Raw genomic sequence first — 18,669 nt, 5'->3', positions numbered from 1 at the left:
CTCTTTCTTTGCAGCTACCAGCACTAGAGTGGAACCATCTTGGAAAAAGATAGGTTGTGGTGTCACTAGGTTATTTGTCTCGGCTGCTCAGACTATTCCTATTACTACTAGACGAAGAACTGAGTCGGGGAACTGATTCATTTTCACAAACTGCCCCAGACAAAACCACAACCACTGTGCTGCTGGCTGGCTGCTGGGTGGTGACTGGTCTGCAGAGGGGGGTCTTTGAGTGTGGACGATTTGTTCTTAGGACCTCAAACCAACTGAAGCCAGATGCTGTGGTTGGGTGAGATGGCAAAACTACTATGGTCCATGAGTAGAGGTGACAAGCTGGCTGGCTGGTAGCTGGCTACCTCGCATGATGAGGCAGCACAGATAGTTACTGTAGGCGGTGTGAAAACTTAAGTTGAGGCGATAGTCATTTGAGAATCCTGGGCCAATACTAAAGGTATTTGCTGTGTTTTCTGGGTGGTTTTGCTCAGTTGGAGCACAATGTCAGTCTCACTCAGTTGTTATTCAGTGTTCTTAAGTATTATGCTCACACTTCGGAGCCAAATTGCTTATTATCAGCGGGGCATGGGGTCTATCACCAGGGGCTCACCGAATATCCTTCCTGCTCTCCATGTGATGGGCTGCAAGCCAGCTAATGCCTAGTGTTTTCGGAGTTGTTCTTCGATGCTGCTTCATGATAGCGCTGCAGGTTAGCAAGCAAGGCTAAGTAGAGACACCCAGCACAGGAGAAAATTACTCTTTTTAATGTTGTTTTGAGTGCCCCTGTAATGAGTCTGCCTGCATGAGTACTCAACCATAAAGGGATGCGCTCAGAGACACAGGAAAATTAACATAACTAACTACTTTTGTGTGTTAGGGTAGAACTATTTTCATTACTCTTTTTTTTGTGGGTTAAAGGGCCAACGGCTCGTTTACATATCCTGCCTTTTCATTCTTTTTGGGAGTATGTTATTCATTAATGACCAGGTCGTACCTGAGATCACTGATGTACTGTACACACCTATTGGACTGTTCGAGGAGTTTTGTCAATAAACGGTAATGCCATCTAAGGCAGGGTCCCCCCGGTCTGCTGTGGATTGTGGATTCTCAGGGGAACCCCCCCCCCCCCGACAGCTCACAGCTCTGTCCACGAATATATGCTTTCAGCTCTGCATGATGCCCAAATTTGAAATCTGGTGCACTGATTGCTGACGCTGGGCTCTCTCTCCCTGCTCTCTGGCAGCATTACTTCCTGGTGGTCTTTGGCCACGATGGACAGAAGCCCCTGGAGTTGCGCACGGAGGAGGAGGCTGACTGCGAGGAGTGGGTGGAGGCTATCCAGCAGGCCAGGTATGGGCAGGCACCTGACTAAACATTGTCTGAACTTTGTAGCCATCTCACCAGCTTGAAATTTAAAGTCAAACCATGGTAGAAATTATAAAACCATCGTCCAAATACTGTAGTCCTATATCAACTGTTCATAAACCACAATCGCTCCAAGACTTTAAGCAGTCCCATCACATGCCTGAATAGACTGCTTGTTCACGGCTTATTCAAAGCGCCGATTTGATGATGTCGGCAAAGCTTTGCTGCTGCACATTTGCTGCCTAAGTGGTTCAGGTAGTACCTCTCGGAATGCCTGACTCCTACTGGAAAAAGCACTGTCTCTATGTACAAATACTGTGTACAAATATAATTTCACTCAGGCAAATTGGAGAGCTTTTAGGTGGAAAAGCTGCCCCAATGCAATCACACACATACCCTTACCTGTACAGGCAAATTAATCAGTTAAACAAACTTGTTTCCCTGCTATTAAAGATGTGTTAAGATCCCCATGTCAAAATACCCTCTCAGTTTCCCAGTGACTATGACATCATCAAGCATGGGATTAAGATGTTGTGGTTTCACTTTAATACAGTGTGAAACTAACCCACTCTCTCTCAGCTACTCTGACCTCATCATCGAGCGTGAGGTGCTCATGCAGAAGTACATCCACCTGGTGCAGATCGTGGAGACAGAGAAGGTGGCGGCCAATCAGCTCCGCAGCCAGCTGGAGGATCAGGACACAGAGATTGAGAGGCTCAAGGCCGAGGTGGGTTTTCCAGGTGGATTTTCTTTTGTAGACCTTCAACGTTCAGCTGGAAATACATGTTCTTGGCACGTGTTTGATTGCGTGTTATTGTATGTTTCCCATGTCTGCACCTATCATGACGTTTTGTCCAGCTTAATTGTCCGTGAGTAAGGAAGGCTGGGTGTTTGTCAGAGGAAATATTGGCTGAAGTTGCAGAGCAGTTGTTGAAAATCATGGAAAACTGAAAAAAGCGGAAGAAAAGGTAGTGGGAAGTGATCGAAATATCTTCATATGCTAGAGTAGCAAGTGTTTGAAGTTTCAAAAAATCAATGGGCAGTAACTGACTGCTAGGAACAAATAGAAAAATACATTGATAGGCTGATACATTTAATTGCTTAACTCCATCATAAAAAGAAAGAGCATGCCATTTGCCTTTAACAAAATGTCATTAGAATTAGAGCATGCTTAAATTGCATTACTAAAATAAGACATGCTTTCTGTGTGTTTTTATTTCCTTAAAGTTTGTTTTGGTACAACATGTAGTACAATACTTTTTGGTTGAGTGCCTTTTGTGACTGACTGTTACCGTCAGGGAGAAAAGGAAGCAGTGCTGGGCATGAACATTGTTAACAGGCGATTAATGTTTGATTTGGGCGGGAATCTTGATTCAAGAATCCAGAATCTGTTTACATTGCTGCACTTTGTTTCTCCCAGCATTTGGCAATGTTGTTAAAATGTGTTTGCCTGTACAAATAACACTGTAAAGTTAAGTTCCCATCTAATACTGCCAAAAAATAAAAGCAGTAAAAACTGAGGAAATCACAGAAATGGAGAAAGTCACGCAAATGTAAAAATAGCAAAGAGCACAGAGTCCGTGACAACTGTGACTCCTGTTACAAACATGCAGCCTTATCGATGAGGGAAAAATAAAGGTCGGCTGAATTTAGCTAAATTGGATTCTCAGTGTTCAGAGGTAGGTTTTCAGTTATACCAGTTGTTGCTTTTGCTTTGTTTGGATTTGACCTGTTATTGACATCACATTCTGGATATTGCCTGCCAATATATTGATTCAAGACAAAAAGTATTCTTATGAATGTAGTTCATCTTTTCCTGTCTCAGCTACACGGCGCGCCAGTGAAATAGGATGAAAAAGACGACATGAGAGTGATTTGCATTCATGTGGGAGCGTGTTGCTGAGTTGCTTTGGATTCATTTGCTTGATTATAGTTTTTGGGACAACTGCACAGGTCTCACAGGTGATTTTGAACAGGCAGCTGTGTGAATAGATGTGGTTCTTAGATGCCTCTACCACAGTTATGGATGTTAAATTACATAACAAAATTACTGGCCATCAATAATGCACTGTGTCAAGGGGCAAGAGTGATTTTTGTTTTTATCAGTGGTGCTTAGAAACCTTTTTTAGAAACCTAAAATTGCATTGCTACAGAAAATTCATTCTGGAACATCAGCAGTTGTGTTGGAAAATTGCATTGCGTATGCAGTTGAACAATATGCGTTGCATTCATATTTAATACCTGCACTGCACATATGGATTAATGATAAGATTTGTAAAGCCATACAAAGCATGCTTTTAAGCAAGGCTAATGCAACAAGGGTAGTCCCAACTCATCCATCATTACTGAACCAATAATGAATATATTATATTTAATCATGCAATGACACATTCACAATTTCCTATTGTAGCTGGAGGAAGTGTGAAGGCCACTCTCATGAGAGACATATACAGTAATTGTATTTATTGGGATGACTTTATTGTTTCCTTTGGAAGCTTGTCTTTGGAGGAACTTGCACAATGCCTGGTAATTTTGCGGCAGGCATGTGTGGTTTACGCTGTAAATGAACAAATGACTCCCACAATAAATAAAATATTTGGTTTGTTGCATAATTCCCTTTATTGTGCTGTATAATGTGTAATGTGTTTTTATTGTCATTTACACCGATCAGCCACAACAGTAAAACCACCTGCTTAAACCAGTTTTTGCATCATTAAAAATGCTTTAAACTGTATAAATGTGTCTATAAGCACTTAATATTTCATGATAAGATATGTGTATTTAAATATGCAGATAATCATAAGTGAATTGCATTCAAAAGTTTCATTTTTCAATGAAAATGGAAAGCTTGTAAGCTCATTGGGGGAGTGGGGGGTGCATTCTTTCGTTATTTAAATATCTTGATCCATACTGGTGTCCAGATGCTCCAGGACCTGCAGAATTATTCACACAAAAAAAAAGAAAAGAATACCCTCCATATAAAAAATACAACCAGACTAATGACCTGGACAGTAATGCCTTCCTCACCAGCTGCTGTACAATGTACTTTGGTAACTATAATTGTGAGTGTGTGAAAATGGTATAAATGTGTGTACCTGGTTGCAGATAATGGTCATGGTTTTTATTTATTTTCCCTTAGATTGTTGTTCTGAATAAAACCAAGGAAAGGATGAGGCCATACCAGGTAATCCAGGATGAGGAGGACCCTGATATTAAGAAGATTAAAAAGGTAAGCCAAAGCCTTTGTGTGTCTCTGAAGACAAGGCTGTGTTCTTGTTGGTTGGCTCTAGGTTCCAGAATTCACAGAGCACTGCATCAGTACCAGGAGTATCAGTTTACACTCAACTGCAGTACGTACTCCTGTTCTCAGGATCTGCATATGCACAGGGTCGCCTGAATATTGCAGTCCAGTTTTGAGTTTGTGTATTTGCACCATATGAATGCATGGCACTGCTTAAGTCCAAAAAAGAGTGCATGTAACTGCAGTATTGAGTGTTTAACTACAGAATTTTATGCTCAGAAATACAGTTCTGAGCAGGTGTAACTGCAATTTTTGAGTGTGTAACTGCAGAATTAAGTTAATGTAACTGTAGTGTTGAGTGTATGCAACTGCAGTGTTGAGTGTGTCAGTGTTGAGTGTGTGTAGCTGCAGTATTGAGTGTGTCAGTGTTGAGTGTGTGTAGCTGCAGTGTTGAGTGTGTGTAACTGCAGTGTTGAGTGTGTCAGTGTTGAGTGTGTGTAACTGCAGTGTTGAGTGTGTGTAACTGCAGTATTGAGTGTGTGTAACTGCAGTATTGAGTGTGTCAGTATTGAGTGTGTGTAATGGCAGTATTGAGTGTCAGTGTTCTGTGTGTGTAACTGCAGTGTTGAGTGTGTCAGTGTTGAGTGTGTGTAGCTGCAGTATTGAGTGTGTCAGTGTTGAGTGTGTGTAGCTGCAGTGTTGAGTGTGTCAGTGTTGAGTGTGTGTGTAACTGCAGTGTTGTGTGTGTGTAGCTGCGGTGTTGAGTGTGTGTAACTGCAGTGTTGAGTGTGTCAGTGTTGAGTGTGTATAACTGCAGTGTTGAGTGTGTGTAACTGCAGTATTGAGTGTGTGTAACTGCAGTATTGAGTGTGTCAGTATTGAGTGTGTGTAATGGCAGTATTGAGTGTCAGTGTTCTGTGTGTGTAACTGCAGTGTTGAGTGTGTCAGTGTTGAGTGTGTGTAACTGCAGTGTTGAGTGTGTCAGTATTCTGTGTGTGTAACTGCAGTGTTGAGTGTGTCAGTGTTGAGTGTGTGTGTAACTGCAGTGTTGAGTGTGTGTAACTGCAGTGTTGAGTGTGTGTAGCTGCGGTGTTGAGTGTGTGTAACTGCAGCAGCGGGCTGTCTCTGTGCTGTCTCCCTGCAGGTGCAGAGCTTCATGCGGGGCTGGCTGTGCAGGCGGAAGTGGAAGATCATTGTTCAGGACTATATCTGCTCTCCCCACGCAGAGAGCATGAGGAAGAGGAATCAGATTGTGTTCAACATGGTGGAGGCCGAGACGGAGTACGTCCACCAGCTCTCCATCCTGGTCAACTGCTTCCTGCGGCCGCTGCGCATGGCCGCCAGCTCAAAGAAACCGCCAATCAGCCATGATGATGTCAGCACCATCTTCCTCAACAGGTGCTTTAACGCCAGTGTATCTGTCTCTGTCTCTGTGCAGATGTGTGTTCATATGTTGTGTGTATGTGCATACTCATATGTTTTGTGGGTGTGTGTGCGCCCACTGATGTTCTTGTATGTGTGTGTGTTTTGGTGGGGAGGGGGGTCAGAAAATCTACATTGTAAAGGCAAAGCTGTCTTTTTGCTTGTGTTTTCTTCCTCAGTGAGACCATCATGTTTCTACATGAGATATTCCACCAAGGCTTGAAGGCCAGGATAGCCAACTGGCCCACATTAGTGTTAGGTGAGTGACAGACCGGTGCTGACTACACACCCTGCAGTTTGAGAGTATTAATTCATTGGCTGGACAGAGACAGAGAGTAAAAGTGGCTGGACTAACAGGGTAAACTTACTGATGCTGCGCCATGTACAGGCTACCACACTCTCCAGCACAATGTACCCCAAGGCACTCCAATTAGGATCCAGTCCATGTTCGGTTATTTGCCTACATTTGGATGCCTAGCTGCAATAGTCAGCCACTTCCATCACTGCAAGCTCCTCCATTAGATCAGGAGGGCACATCATGGTGAGGATAGATGGTGGAGATACCACACTGTCAGCAATGTGGAAAGTGGTCAGGAAACTGGGCGTGCAGCACTCATTTAAAAACTTAACTTTTAACTTTTAAAACTCAAGCCTCTCTGTATCTCACCTTGTGCTCACAGCTGACCTCTTCGACATCCTCCTGCCAATGCTCAACATCTACCAGGAGTTTGTGCGGAACCACCAGTACAGCCTGCAGGTGCTGGCCAACTGCAAGCAGAACCGGGATTTTGACAAGCTGCTGAAGCAGTACGAGGCCAACGCTGCCTGTGAGGGCAGGATGCTGGAGACCTTCCTCACCTACCCCATGTTCCAGGTACTGCCCTGACCCCCCACCCCTGACCCCTGACCCCTGACCTATTACCTGTGAGGCCCAAGTGTCTGCCATGCACTGGGTTCTGCCTCACCCCTAACGTGCATATCACACTCCTGTATTTCAGACACTGTGGAAAAGCCCTTGCATCACTATCCCTCTCTGCTCTCTGTCATTGTCAGTATCTCTTTCTCTCATTCTCTCTCTCTCTCTCTCTGCTAGATCCCTCGCTACATCATCACGCTCCATGAGCTGCTGGCCCACACCCCTCACGAGCACGTGGAGCGAAAGAGTCTGGAGTTCGCCAAGTCCAAACTGGAGGAGCTGTCCCGGTGAGAGAGGCTGGCAGAGGGGTCAGGGCAGAAACTCAGAATCAGGCCACATAGCTAAACTGCTACACTCCCTACATATAGACCAGCACCTCCCCACAGGCCTGAACAGGCATTACTGGGAGACCCCGGCAACTGCAAATAACCTCAAACATGCTGATCTCAGTGATGATATTCAGGCATCCAGTGAATGATCTGTAACTGAACTGTAAGACTTGTGATTTCAGTTGTCTGTTTCATACACTATACTTTCAGCTTTTTGGCTTTTTTTGTTACAAAGAGCAGTGAAATGCTTAATTAACAAAAAAAAACCCTTGTCTATGGAAGTATGTATTGTACAGTTGTTAAAAATGACTGTATTTTTTCCTCTGTATTTTTCTGTTACCATAAATATCCTTCACTTTTTTTTCACACTATTTCGTTATTTAGTTTCATTTTTGTTGAAAGTCATTCCATTTAATGCAGTTGTGAAGTAGTAGTGGTGGCAGTGAGTGACTAGTTTCTCAGAGGGGGACATCTGGGATAATGATTTTTGGGAACACAGGGGGCATTTAATGGCAAGCTGAAAATGTCAGCTGCTCAGTAACAGCTTTGGAGGAGGGGTGTGATTATTGCAGGCCCCGAAACACAACGCTAACCGATGTTAAAACGGCATGGTAATCAAAACGTTCTCCACGGGCTTAGGATTCAAAAAAGGGAGGAAAAGAAACAATCAAATCCTTCACTTCAAATTGCACCTTCAAATCACCTGCCTGCCTGTCGTCTGCGTGTGGTGCCTAACTGTCTGAGTCAACATGTGTATGAATTATTGAGACATTCCCAGGCTTTCATCAGTGACACGTCCAGAATAAATTAACAGGTGGATTAAAGGGGACTCTGAAATTAACTGAAAGGGCAACATCTAAAAAGGCTTAGGATTAGGGTTATTAGCAGACAAATGACATACAGGTCTTCCAGTGAAGGACATATTATAGTCTTTATTGGGTGTTTTTCAGCTAAACTAACATGCGGACTGAATGCAGTCTCCACAGAAAGGGGTCAGAAAGTCCCTGAGGACTGGCAGCCCCTGATATAGAATGTGTCACACGTGTCAGAGTGGAGGGGTGTAATGTGTAGTGAGAGGGGCCTGGGGAGTGACACGTCTCCGTCTCCGCAGGGTGATGCACGACGAGGTCAGCGACACGGAGAACATCCGGAAGAACCTGGCCATCGAGCGCATGATCGTGGAGGGCTGTGACATCCTCCTGGACACCAGCCAGACGTTCGTGCGACAGGGTGAGCCCACGGCGCCGGGGCTCCCGCCCTGAGCCGCAGACAGGGGGGGTTCTGGGAAAGCACCACGACCGCGTCCGTTCTGTGGTGCATTTTTCGGCATCAGCTGCTGCCCTGAGGGTCGTATGTGGCACACTGATTCAGCCCTGTTCTCTTGGCCCTCTGATCTTTGAGATAAGAAAAATATTGTGTTATTAAATATTGTGTTATTTTTATGGAGGAGGTCTAAGGGGGTCACATAACATGGTGATAGCTACACAATAAGCATACAGGAGTAAGCCCGAACGCTGGAAGCCCCTTCTGTTCTGTCTGCTTGTTTGTTTGTCTGTAAAGTTACATCTTGTTACATGGCTTCCCCCATCTCTCTCTCACCATCTGTCTCTGTTGGTGAAGGAATGTGCTTAATATTGGTTGGTAAGCTGAGGGGCTTCTCTTCACCTCTGGGGCAAAAATACAAGAGGCAGGTGCGTGAAGTAGGGTTAAAGCAATTCATTGAAGTTTGACAGTGAGGTAAAGGAATGAGATAAATGCGTGTGGGTGTAGTATGTGTGTGGTTCTGTAAACAAATATGGAAATGTAAGTGTCAAAACAATACAGAGCATGATTGTATCAAGTATCAATACAGTACAATGATACATAAATATTTGAAGAATAATATTAACAATGAGATTACCAACATGCATAATATATAACTAGTAGAGGCAATACCATAATTCAGCAGAGCAATATATCCATGCATCCATCAAGATAACAGCCAAAGAAACAATTACACCACAATGCTATAGTACCACTGCATGTTCTGCAGCACCATGCTGGGCTCAGAGAGCTTCAGAAGAAGAACAAGCAAGCTGCTGCAAACCACTGCCTCAGCATTACTAAAAGTGTGAGCCCACAGCAGGCCATTTTAAATAAAACTATTAAACTAACAGAGCGCGTGAACTAGTTGTGCACTTAGTATACCATGTGAATAATTAGGTACATACATAACAACGGGCCGACACAATCGCAAAGTCAGCAAAACACCCCTCAACAAACGGCACTAGCCCAGCCAAACAACTCAGTCATAAATCTAGAGGAGGAGGGACAAACACCCATAACTCTGGCACAATGAAACTTTACAACTAAGATAGTTTCATTTCTGAATTTAATTCGGAAGCGTGACTAGGTGTTCATCCACACACACAGTTGATCCGAACACCACAAGCAGCACCAGAAACGGCCATGCGCTTGGGAGCCGAGGGGAAATGCCGACACTCTGTCCTTTCAGAGTTCACCTTAGAATGCTCCACCAGCTGGAGGGTGGAGACAGCACTCCCTAACCAAAATAAACCACGCTTAACGTCACAAAACAATGTCCTGAGAAAACTGGCAGACACTTGGAAGGTTTGTAACGCTCCTGCTCTCTCTCTCGCCCCTCTCCCAGGCTCTCTGATCCAGCTGCCCTCAGTGGAGCGGGGGAAGCTCAGCAAGGTGCGCCTGGGATACCTCTCCCTGAAGAAGGAGGGCGAGCGACAGTGCTTCCTCTTCACCAAGCACTTCCTCATCTGCACCCGCAGCTCCGGGGGCAAGCTGCACCTCCTCAAAGTGAGTGAGCCCCCCGACGTGGCCCTGTTGCTACCACCCCCTCTGTCTAACCTGGCCCCGCACTCTGTCTAACCTGGCCCCACACTCTGTCTAACCTGGCACCGCACTCTGTCTAACCTGGCCCCGCACTCTGTCTAACCTGGCCCCGTACTCTGTCTAACCTGCCCCTGTACTCTGTCTAACCTGGCACCGCACTCTGTCTAACCTGGCCCCGCACTCTGTCTAACCTGGCCCCGTACTCTGTCTGACCTGGCCCCGCACTCTGTCTAACCTGGCACCGCACTCTGTCTAACCTGGCCCCGTACTCTGTCTAACCTGGCACCGCACTCTGTCTAACCTGGCCCCGCACTCTGTCTAACCTGGCCCCGCACTCTGTCTAACCTGGCCCCGCACTCTGTCTAACCTGGCCCCGTACTCTGTCTAACCTGGCACCGCACTCTGTCTAACCTGGCCCCGCACTCTGTCTAACCTGGCCCCGTACTCTGTCTAACCTGGCCCCGTACTCTGTCTAACCTGGCCCCGCACTCTGTCTAACCTGGCCCCGTACTCTGTCTAACCTGGCCCCGCACTCTGTCTAACCTGGCCCCACACTCTGTCTAACCTGGCCCCGCACTCTGTCTAACCTGGCCCCGTACTCTGTCTAACCTGGCACCACACTCTGTCTAACCTGCCCCCGTACTCTGTCTAACCTGGCACCACACTCTGTCTAACCTGGCCCCGTACTCTGTCTAACCTGCCCCGCACTCTGTCTAACCTGGCCCCGCACTCTGTCTAACCTAGCCCCGCACTCTGTCTAACCTGCCCCCGCATGCTCTTACACATTCTCCCTACGCTCAGCTCGAATCTCTGAGACACGGCTCATCTCCTATCAGGTACACAGTACAACCAATGCAGTGCATTGCTTCGATGAATGTTCTCGTCTGCACTGTCTCTCTGATGGCTGGATAGACAGATCAGGAGACAGATATACAGATAGACAGGGAAATAGATACTCCTGCTTTATTATCTTTTAGCGTTCCCTTTCTGCCCCTCGCTGTCTGAAATGAAACCGCCTCCTGTTCTCCATCTGCCTTCTCTTGTTAATGCACTCCGTGTTGCTCATTTCTTATTTTTTTGTTTGCCGTCGTGCTTTACGACTGAGGAAAACGCTTAGTGATCCAACCACTGGGTCATTCAATTTCAATTTGTAGGATTGAACGCAATCATTTCATGCACATAGGGATTCTCTGATGTGCCGATGCTGTCTGGGCCTGAGCTGTCCACCATGAAATGTGCGTGTTGATGTCTGTGACTAATGACTTCTCCCTCTGGAACATCTAACACCACTTCTTAGTGCGCAGTTCCCGGTTCTGTAGTGAAACCACTGTCAGAAAGAGCTTCACCTTTTTCCCCTCATTGATCTTGAAGAACCACTGCTGCTCATAAATTGACATATTGAACAGAAGTGGATGTGTCTCCGCTGGCCTGGGGCCAGGAATACCAGGCCCCTGCTGTGAGGAACTCCAACAGCAGGGCCCTTTAGAGCAAAGCTGTGTTATTCCCTCTCTCCACCCAGACATTTTCTTTTGAAGGGGCCTTTATTCCATCTGACCACCCATCCCAATCCCTTTGTCCCCCTCTTCTTCCTCCCGCTTGCAGATCCTTAAAGAAAAGTACATATCCAAACCCTTAGATACAAGTCCTAAAACAGGGTGGCATTGTGATGTCTGTGTGGTATTGCTGCAGCAGATTTCAGCAATGCGTTTTAAAGTAGTTAGAGAGCACATGGTTATTTACGATTGCAGTTCACAAGTAAATAAATAATACATCAATTTGAAATGAAAACAAGGCATAAGCCTTTAAACATTTTTCATATTATATACAGTACCATATGTGGTGTCGTCATTCTTGCATGGTTAAGCATAGATTAGAGATTTTAATATATTAATACAGCATATGCTACAGTGCATACATTAATATAAATTAATTGCAGCATGTACTGTATACTGTTCATGACAACTTGATTTGCATAGTATTAATTATGGTGGTAAGTTTGTATTTTTTAATATTAATTAGATGCCAAAGGTTTAACTTATTCACAAAGGTGGGGGTATAGCTGGGTGATAGCGGGTTCCCGGTAGGCGTTGTTATGCAGTGAGTCAGAGCACCAGCGAAGAGGGTCAGTGTTGGCAGTGCTTAGCGTGAGTTTGAAGCGTGATCCCTGACACACCTGCACCTTCCCATATGCAGCAGGGCGGGGCCCTCTCTCTGATCGAGTGCACGCTCATCGAGGAGCTGGACGCCAGCGAAGAAGAGTGTGAGTAGGAAGCGCAACCACCGTCATTTCACACACATCTGTAGCCGACACATGTGAAAGAGCTCTGTGAAAGGACATTCTGCCTCAGTAAGTTTTTTTGGCGATGAGGTGAAGTTGCAGGATTGTGGAATGGGGAGACCGGGGTTGGGGTCCCGCATTTCACTAGAAAAGCTCCGGAGGTCTCTTGTGTTCCTGTTTACAAACTCCTCCGAGGCTAATACAGCAGTGTCCAGTCTTATCCCAGAGATACATGTACGAGTGCAGGTTTTGCTCCAGCTGAACATTGAAACACCTGATTCACATAATCAAGGCCTTAACTGAAGCCTGTGATTTGTTAATGAACTGAATCAGATGTGCAGTGCTGGACATGCATCCACATTGGCAGGCCCTTCTCAGATAAGATTAGATGCCTCTGCCCTAATGGGTAAGGTTAGGGAGCTTGCGGTTTGGTGACAGCGGTGACCAGCCAGTGGCTGGATGAATACGATCATCCCCTCTGTCTCTGCAGCCAGTGCGGGTGGGCAGGTGTTCAGCCACCTGGAGTTCAAGATCGTGGTCGAACCGTCAGATGGGCCCTCCTTCACCGTGGTGCTTCTGGCGCCCTCTCGGCAGGAGAAGGCGGCGTGGACCAGTGACATCAGTCAGGTGAGCCTACCCCTGCTACTGCCGAGAGTCCCGCATTCGCTGACTGCAACTGTCAGCGTGTATCAACCAATCCGCTCGCTTGCAAACACTGAAAAAATGTACTACTATATTTCTCATATTACCTCCTAATTAAATTATTTGTATCACATTGCATCTGTGGAGCAAGCAAAATAAACTTTCAAATGAGTCTAGAATAACTCCAGAGACACCAGAGGTGCTATTTAACTGAATTGAAAATGGCTTTTTGTCGAGTGGTTTTTATTGGCCTCCACAGATGTTGTTTAGCTCTACCCTGCCCATATAGCTTCAGCTCAGACTCATTAGGAGTCTGCATTATACTATAGTCTGCAATGTAACCAACAGATTCAACTTGGATTCAGTCTATTTTATTTGACCCTCACTGTATTACTTTTAGGCCTTTTTTACAGTGAGACAGTTGAAAACAGATGGGTATGTGTGGGAGCAGTGTGACTAAGCCAGTTTTAGACATCTGCTTTGTCTTTTTAACGCTGTTTTCCTTGATTACTTGCAGTTTCCCATTTAGAAATGACAGGTTCCGCTGTCATAGACCTAAAAGGGATTTGTTGCTACCACACACACACACACACACACACCATACTGTAATAGCGAACACTTCCCTTTTCGTAACCCATGATGCTCTGCTCCTTAAAAGTTTGTAGTGAGCCAGGGAGTCTTCATAACTTTGGTGAGCCACCACAGGCCAGCTGAAGATGTTCTTCCAGCAATTTGTTTCACTAAAAACTTTCAGACTTCTCCTCTCACACAGAAAAAAAACATATTCCCCTGGTAATTGAGGTGAATTGAACTATTGCTTTGCGATTTGTCAACCTCAGGGTCACATAAAATCAATATGACATTCAGTATGACATTTTTGGGAAATAACTCTGTCCCCTCTGCGCAGTGCATCGACAACATCCGCTGCAACGGCCTGATGACCAGCGTGTTTGAGGAGAACTCCAAAGTCACCGTGCCTCACATGATTAAGTAAGGGCCTGAGGATTGTTCCGTGCAACTTCTCCGTACATTCTATTCATATATGTATGTGGAACCAAACAAAGGCCTGGACAATCAAAACATTACCTGACGTTAGATGCAAACGTGTTTCTTTTTTAAATTCATATACATACTTTAGCAAGTCAGCTTGTGGCCAAGATTCAGTGAACACTGATCTGTGATTTTGATTTGCAAATACATGGAAGTAGCAAGTTAAAGACACGTGTTGGTTCATTCCAGGCCAGTGTCACTATGGGTATGGGATATAGCACTCAGACTATCGCACGGAACTAGCCTAATCCGCAGGTTCCTCATTGTGAGGGACGTTTTGTCTAGTTTCCATGGCCTTTGTCATGTGTTTTGCATGTGTTTTTGATGTTGCTGTCTGGCAAACTGTTTATTCTGCTGAGCTGCTATTGTTGAATTGTTGAAGATGTTTTTAACCCCTGTATTGTTGTGTGAACCGTGTTCTCTTGCCACATGTTGTCTTCTGTTTTCCCTTGTCCTTTTTGATGTGTGACATGCATTTACAAAGTAGCACAATCTGAGCTGACAATGTCTTCTGAGGATATTGAACTTTGGCCCTGGCTGCTCTTTTGTCAGTAAAGGGATGTAGGCAGTTAGACTGTTTTAGTATCATTACAACATTGACATGCAGGTCCATGTTAATAAATGTCAATATTATTCAACTTCAGAAATGACAAATAGGTTTCAAAGCCAACATTCGAAGTCTAGTTTTTCCTCAAAGTAGAGTTTGATATCCTGAATGAGAGGAGCTCCTTCTCTCTCATCTGACTATGTTGTTAGTCAGCCTTTGAGACTGGACAATGTGACCTGCATGCAGGCTCTTCCGGTTTTTACGTTGACGTATCACGATTGTGATGCCAAGGGCACAAGACCAGGCAGGCAGGGTCATTCCAGTCCTTCCGCTGCTTCAGTCATTTACTAAAGTGTTCGTAGGCATAGCGAAACCTCAGTCTTGTGCCATCAACCCACCCCACCTTGTGTAGTTAATATATCTGTGTTGGCGTCCAAACACCCCCCTCCCTCCAAACCCCAGTGCTAGCCAGATGACCAAGAGCCCCCGGGTCACAAGCGGCTTGGTTGTGCTTCTCATTAGATCCGATGCGCGTCTCCATAAAGATGATGTTGACATTTGCTTCAGCAAGACGCTCAACTCGTGCAAGGTTCCCCAGATCCGCTACGCCAGCGTGGAGCGGCTTCTGGAGAGGCTGACCGACCTGCGGTTCCTCTCCATCGACTTCCTCAACACCTTCCTGCACACCTACCGCATCTTCACCACGGCCGCCGTCGTCATGGACAAGCTGGCCGACATCTACAAGAAGCCCTTCACATCTATCCCCGTCAGGTACGTGCGCAGCAGGGCGAGTAGAGGCCTCGATCTGTCGACCAGAGGGTTGTGAATTTGAGTGCCAGGTGAGCTCTGCCATTGTGACTGCTCTGTATGGGATAATGCACTGTGATGTTGTTTCCCAGCCCTAATCCTCAAGTAATTCTCCACTATTTTCTTTCTTGTAGCTCTTAGTTTATTATGTGTGATTAAGCTTTTAAGTGACCACTGACAATCATTTGACATCTCTAAGTGGAATTATCAATATGTTCACTGGCACTATAGCTGATTTTGTGATCATGTAAAGTTTGTGCATTTTCTTGAATTGCGTTAATGCAAAAACATAAGAACCCATTAGCATTAGCATAAGAACCATCTCACAAAAACAGCAGTGTTTGCAGTTTGCTCAAACTCTAATTAAAACGAGTCCAGACAGTGTGCTCCCGGACCTGTTTTGGGAAAACGCAATATGTCGTATAAAGGGTAAGCTATGCAAGTTGGATTAGCTCATGAATAATGTCGCAGCTCTGCCCTGAAAGCAGCTCCACTATGGTAATGCACAGGAGCATGTTAGCCTTCAGCTCTCTCTATTCACCAGGCAGTCCACTACAGTCCTCAGATCTGGTCAACCCTGCTAATGCACTGGTACATGCTAGCGTTCAGCTCTCTGTATTCACCAGGCAGTCCACTGTAGTCCTCAGATCTGCTCCACTATGCTCCATGAAACAGGGCCTGTCACTGCTATCAGCCCCCCCCCCCCCCCCTCTTCTGATCAATATGGCCTCACTGTTCTCTCTTCCCACTCCACTCTCCATACCTCTGCTGGCCTACCCTGAGTACTGGTCCTACTTCAAAAAGTCCCACCCACCCTTCACAACACCGGTCATGTGCATTCAATAGTTTTGCACTGCACCCCAACATCCTTTATTGTCTTCAGCTCACTCATGAGCATCTGACTTCTCGTTCCCAGGTTAGCAGAAGTGTCTGATCACCTGCATCTGATCACCTGGTGCTCCAGGGTTCTTCTTGGTGAACAGATACGGTGTCATCTTGTATACATGCTTTGTTTGTGTATTTATTTAATTTTCTGATGTTCCCAGACATCATGACCTTTTTAATGCAAAGGTAGACCTTTTCTGCTGAATTAGCTGTGTTAATTACAGTGCCTCTGCCCTCCCTCTCTGCTTATTTCTTCCACACTTGTAAAGCAGTGGAACCACGGGATGGAGGACAAGGCAGGAACTTCTGAAAACTCACTCTTGCTGTTAAAGACATACTGTAATTAACATAATAGTTTAATAATAATTCAACAGAATAAGTTAATGTTGATGAAAATGAGCCCAGCATAGTGTATGTATTTCATGTATCTAATTAACATTTTAATTACATTTTCTTGGGTGTGTATTTTGCAAATGTTGTTTGTTGGACATGGCAGACGCATTTGATAATTGATAATATTAAAAAAATACGAAAATGTAATATTTGATCTTTAAAAATAGTGTACATGTTGTACATGTTTAAAAATAGATTGATTATAGGTCAAAATAAATAATTAGGACATTTATGCAAGGTGTTACTGTAATCTCATTCCATTCAGTCTGCATGTTGCTATATCTTGTGCCTATGTGTGTGTGCATGCATGTGTGTGTTTATGTGTGTTTGTGTGTGTGTGTGTGTGTGTGTGTATGTCTGCTCTTTGTGCTGTAAGCGAGGAAGCTGACCTTGACTCTTGTGGAGTGCATGTGACTGTGACATCATCAACAGCTGTGGCTCACAGTCCCCTCCCCCTCACTGTCACTCACAGGGTCCAGTATCATTCATGTGACCGTTTGTCCATCACCTCCATCTGTCCTGACTACAGCCTGAAGATCACAAGGCTAGCCCTGGACCAGTCAAAGTAACCCCCCCCCCCACTCCTCTGCCCTGCATATTGCTGTAGAAACATTTCTGAGAGTCAGATTGGCCTGCCCATCCCTACTCATCTTTGCATGACCTCCAACCTCACCCCTTCACACCACTGCAACTGGTGTGTTGCAGCTTGCCACCTAAGCCCACTTTTACAAAGTCAGTATTAGTGATCTCTGATGTTTAGCTCTTCCACTGAACAATGGTTACTTCCCATTACATCCTGTGTGTTAATACTTAATCACGCCATTCTTCTTCTCTGTGAATGTCACTTGAGCTCCTTTCAGTGTCTTTGTGGGACAAGCTGAACTACTGTAGGGTTACTTTGAGATGTGAAACCTATAGTAACATATCATGTCCTATGTAATGGGACAAACCTTCTTCCAATCTTATTGGAAATCTTGCAGTGCATCTTCCATCTATGGTAGTGTCTGACAGAAGCCTCTGTTCCTCTCAAGATTATCTGAAGGGGTATAGCGCTCCACTAATATATGGGAATGCCCCCCTGCCAGTGTATAAACTGGAAAGAACATATTCTTAATCCTACACCTTTCAGCATGTGTATGTTTGTGTAAGTTCAAATGTCAGAATGGCCGTACCTGTATGTACAATAGTACAATGGGTATGTGTGTATGCATGTACAGTATATATGTGTGTCTACGCAGTATGTATCACAAGTGTAGTATGCTAGTATGTTATTTATGTCAGTATGTATATTAGTATATATGATAGTATGTTAGTATGTAAATATGTTAGTATGTATGTTGGTATGTTAATATGTATGTATGCATGTACGTATATTAGTATGTATGTTACTACTGTATGTATGTATGTTTGTTGGTATGTTTGTATGTTTGTATTTATGCTAGAATTATGTTAGTATCTTAGTGAGTATGCCTGTGTGAGTTGGGTGATGTGTTATTTGTCCCTGTGTCCCCCTTGCTTCAGATCCCTGGAGCTCTTCTTTGCCACGAACCAGAGCAGAGGAAGCACGGAGCACGTGAACGACAAGTCCCCCCGGCTGTGCCGCAAGTTCTCCTCTCCTCCGCCCCTCTCCATCCCCTCCCGCACCTCCTCCCCCGTTCACACGCGCAAGCTCTCCCTCAGCTCGCCCGTCAGCGCCAAGGTGGGCGCCCTGGACCTGACCACCACCACCTCCCCTTCAGGCGCAAGCAGCCCCACCTCCACCTGCAACCCCACCATGTCGCCCCCGCCCGGCAGCACCAAGGCCCCCCTGGACCTGAGCCGGGCCCCCTCCTCCCCCGAGCACAGCCCCGGGCTCCTGGAGGAGGGAGCGGAGCTACCCCGCATCGACGCCTTCTGTGGGAAACTGCGCCGCAGCATCCGCAGGGGTAGGCAGCACGTCTCCCTCTCTCTTTTTCT

The 18,669-nt window shown here is 45.5% G+C and overlaps 1 protein-coding gene across 1 annotated transcript in view; it reads left to right on the top strand.

The window, feature by feature from the left end:
- LOC133141744 (ras-specific guanine nucleotide-releasing factor 2-like) overlaps window positions 1-18,669 on the top strand; it is a 41,303-nt gene that overhangs the window by 11,123 nt on the left and 11,511 nt on the right. Inside the window, exons 2-16 of the mRNA XM_061262428.1 lie at window positions 1,235-1,341; window positions 1,936-2,083; window positions 4,496-4,585; window positions 5,742-5,995; window positions 6,199-6,278; window positions 6,700-6,893; window positions 7,113-7,222; window positions 8,376-8,494; window positions 9,915-10,075; window positions 12,305-12,371; window positions 12,880-13,016; window positions 13,939-14,021; window positions 15,151-15,399; window positions 17,186-17,278; window positions 18,235-18,638. Of these exons, the coding sequence (XP_061118412.1) occupies window positions 1,235-1,341; window positions 1,936-2,083; window positions 4,496-4,585; window positions 5,742-5,995; window positions 6,199-6,278; window positions 6,700-6,893; window positions 7,113-7,222; window positions 8,376-8,494; window positions 9,915-10,075; window positions 12,305-12,371; window positions 12,880-13,016; window positions 13,939-14,021; window positions 15,151-15,399; window positions 17,186-17,278; window positions 18,235-18,638 (2,296 nt within the window). The remainder of the gene's footprint in view (window positions 1-1,234; window positions 1,342-1,935; window positions 2,084-4,495; window positions 4,586-5,741; window positions 5,996-6,198; window positions 6,279-6,699; window positions 6,894-7,112; window positions 7,223-8,375; window positions 8,495-9,914; window positions 10,076-12,304; window positions 12,372-12,879; window positions 13,017-13,938; window positions 14,022-15,150; window positions 15,400-17,185; window positions 17,279-18,234; window positions 18,639-18,669) is intronic.

The sequence above is a fragment of the Conger conger genome, chromosome 12 (assembly GCF_963514075.1).
Source record: "Conger conger chromosome 12, fConCon1.1, whole genome shotgun sequence".
Classification (NCBI taxonomy): domain Eukaryota; kingdom Metazoa; phylum Chordata; class Actinopteri; order Anguilliformes; family Congridae; genus Conger; species Conger conger.
This window is presented reverse-complemented; position numbering and strand designations above follow the sequence as displayed.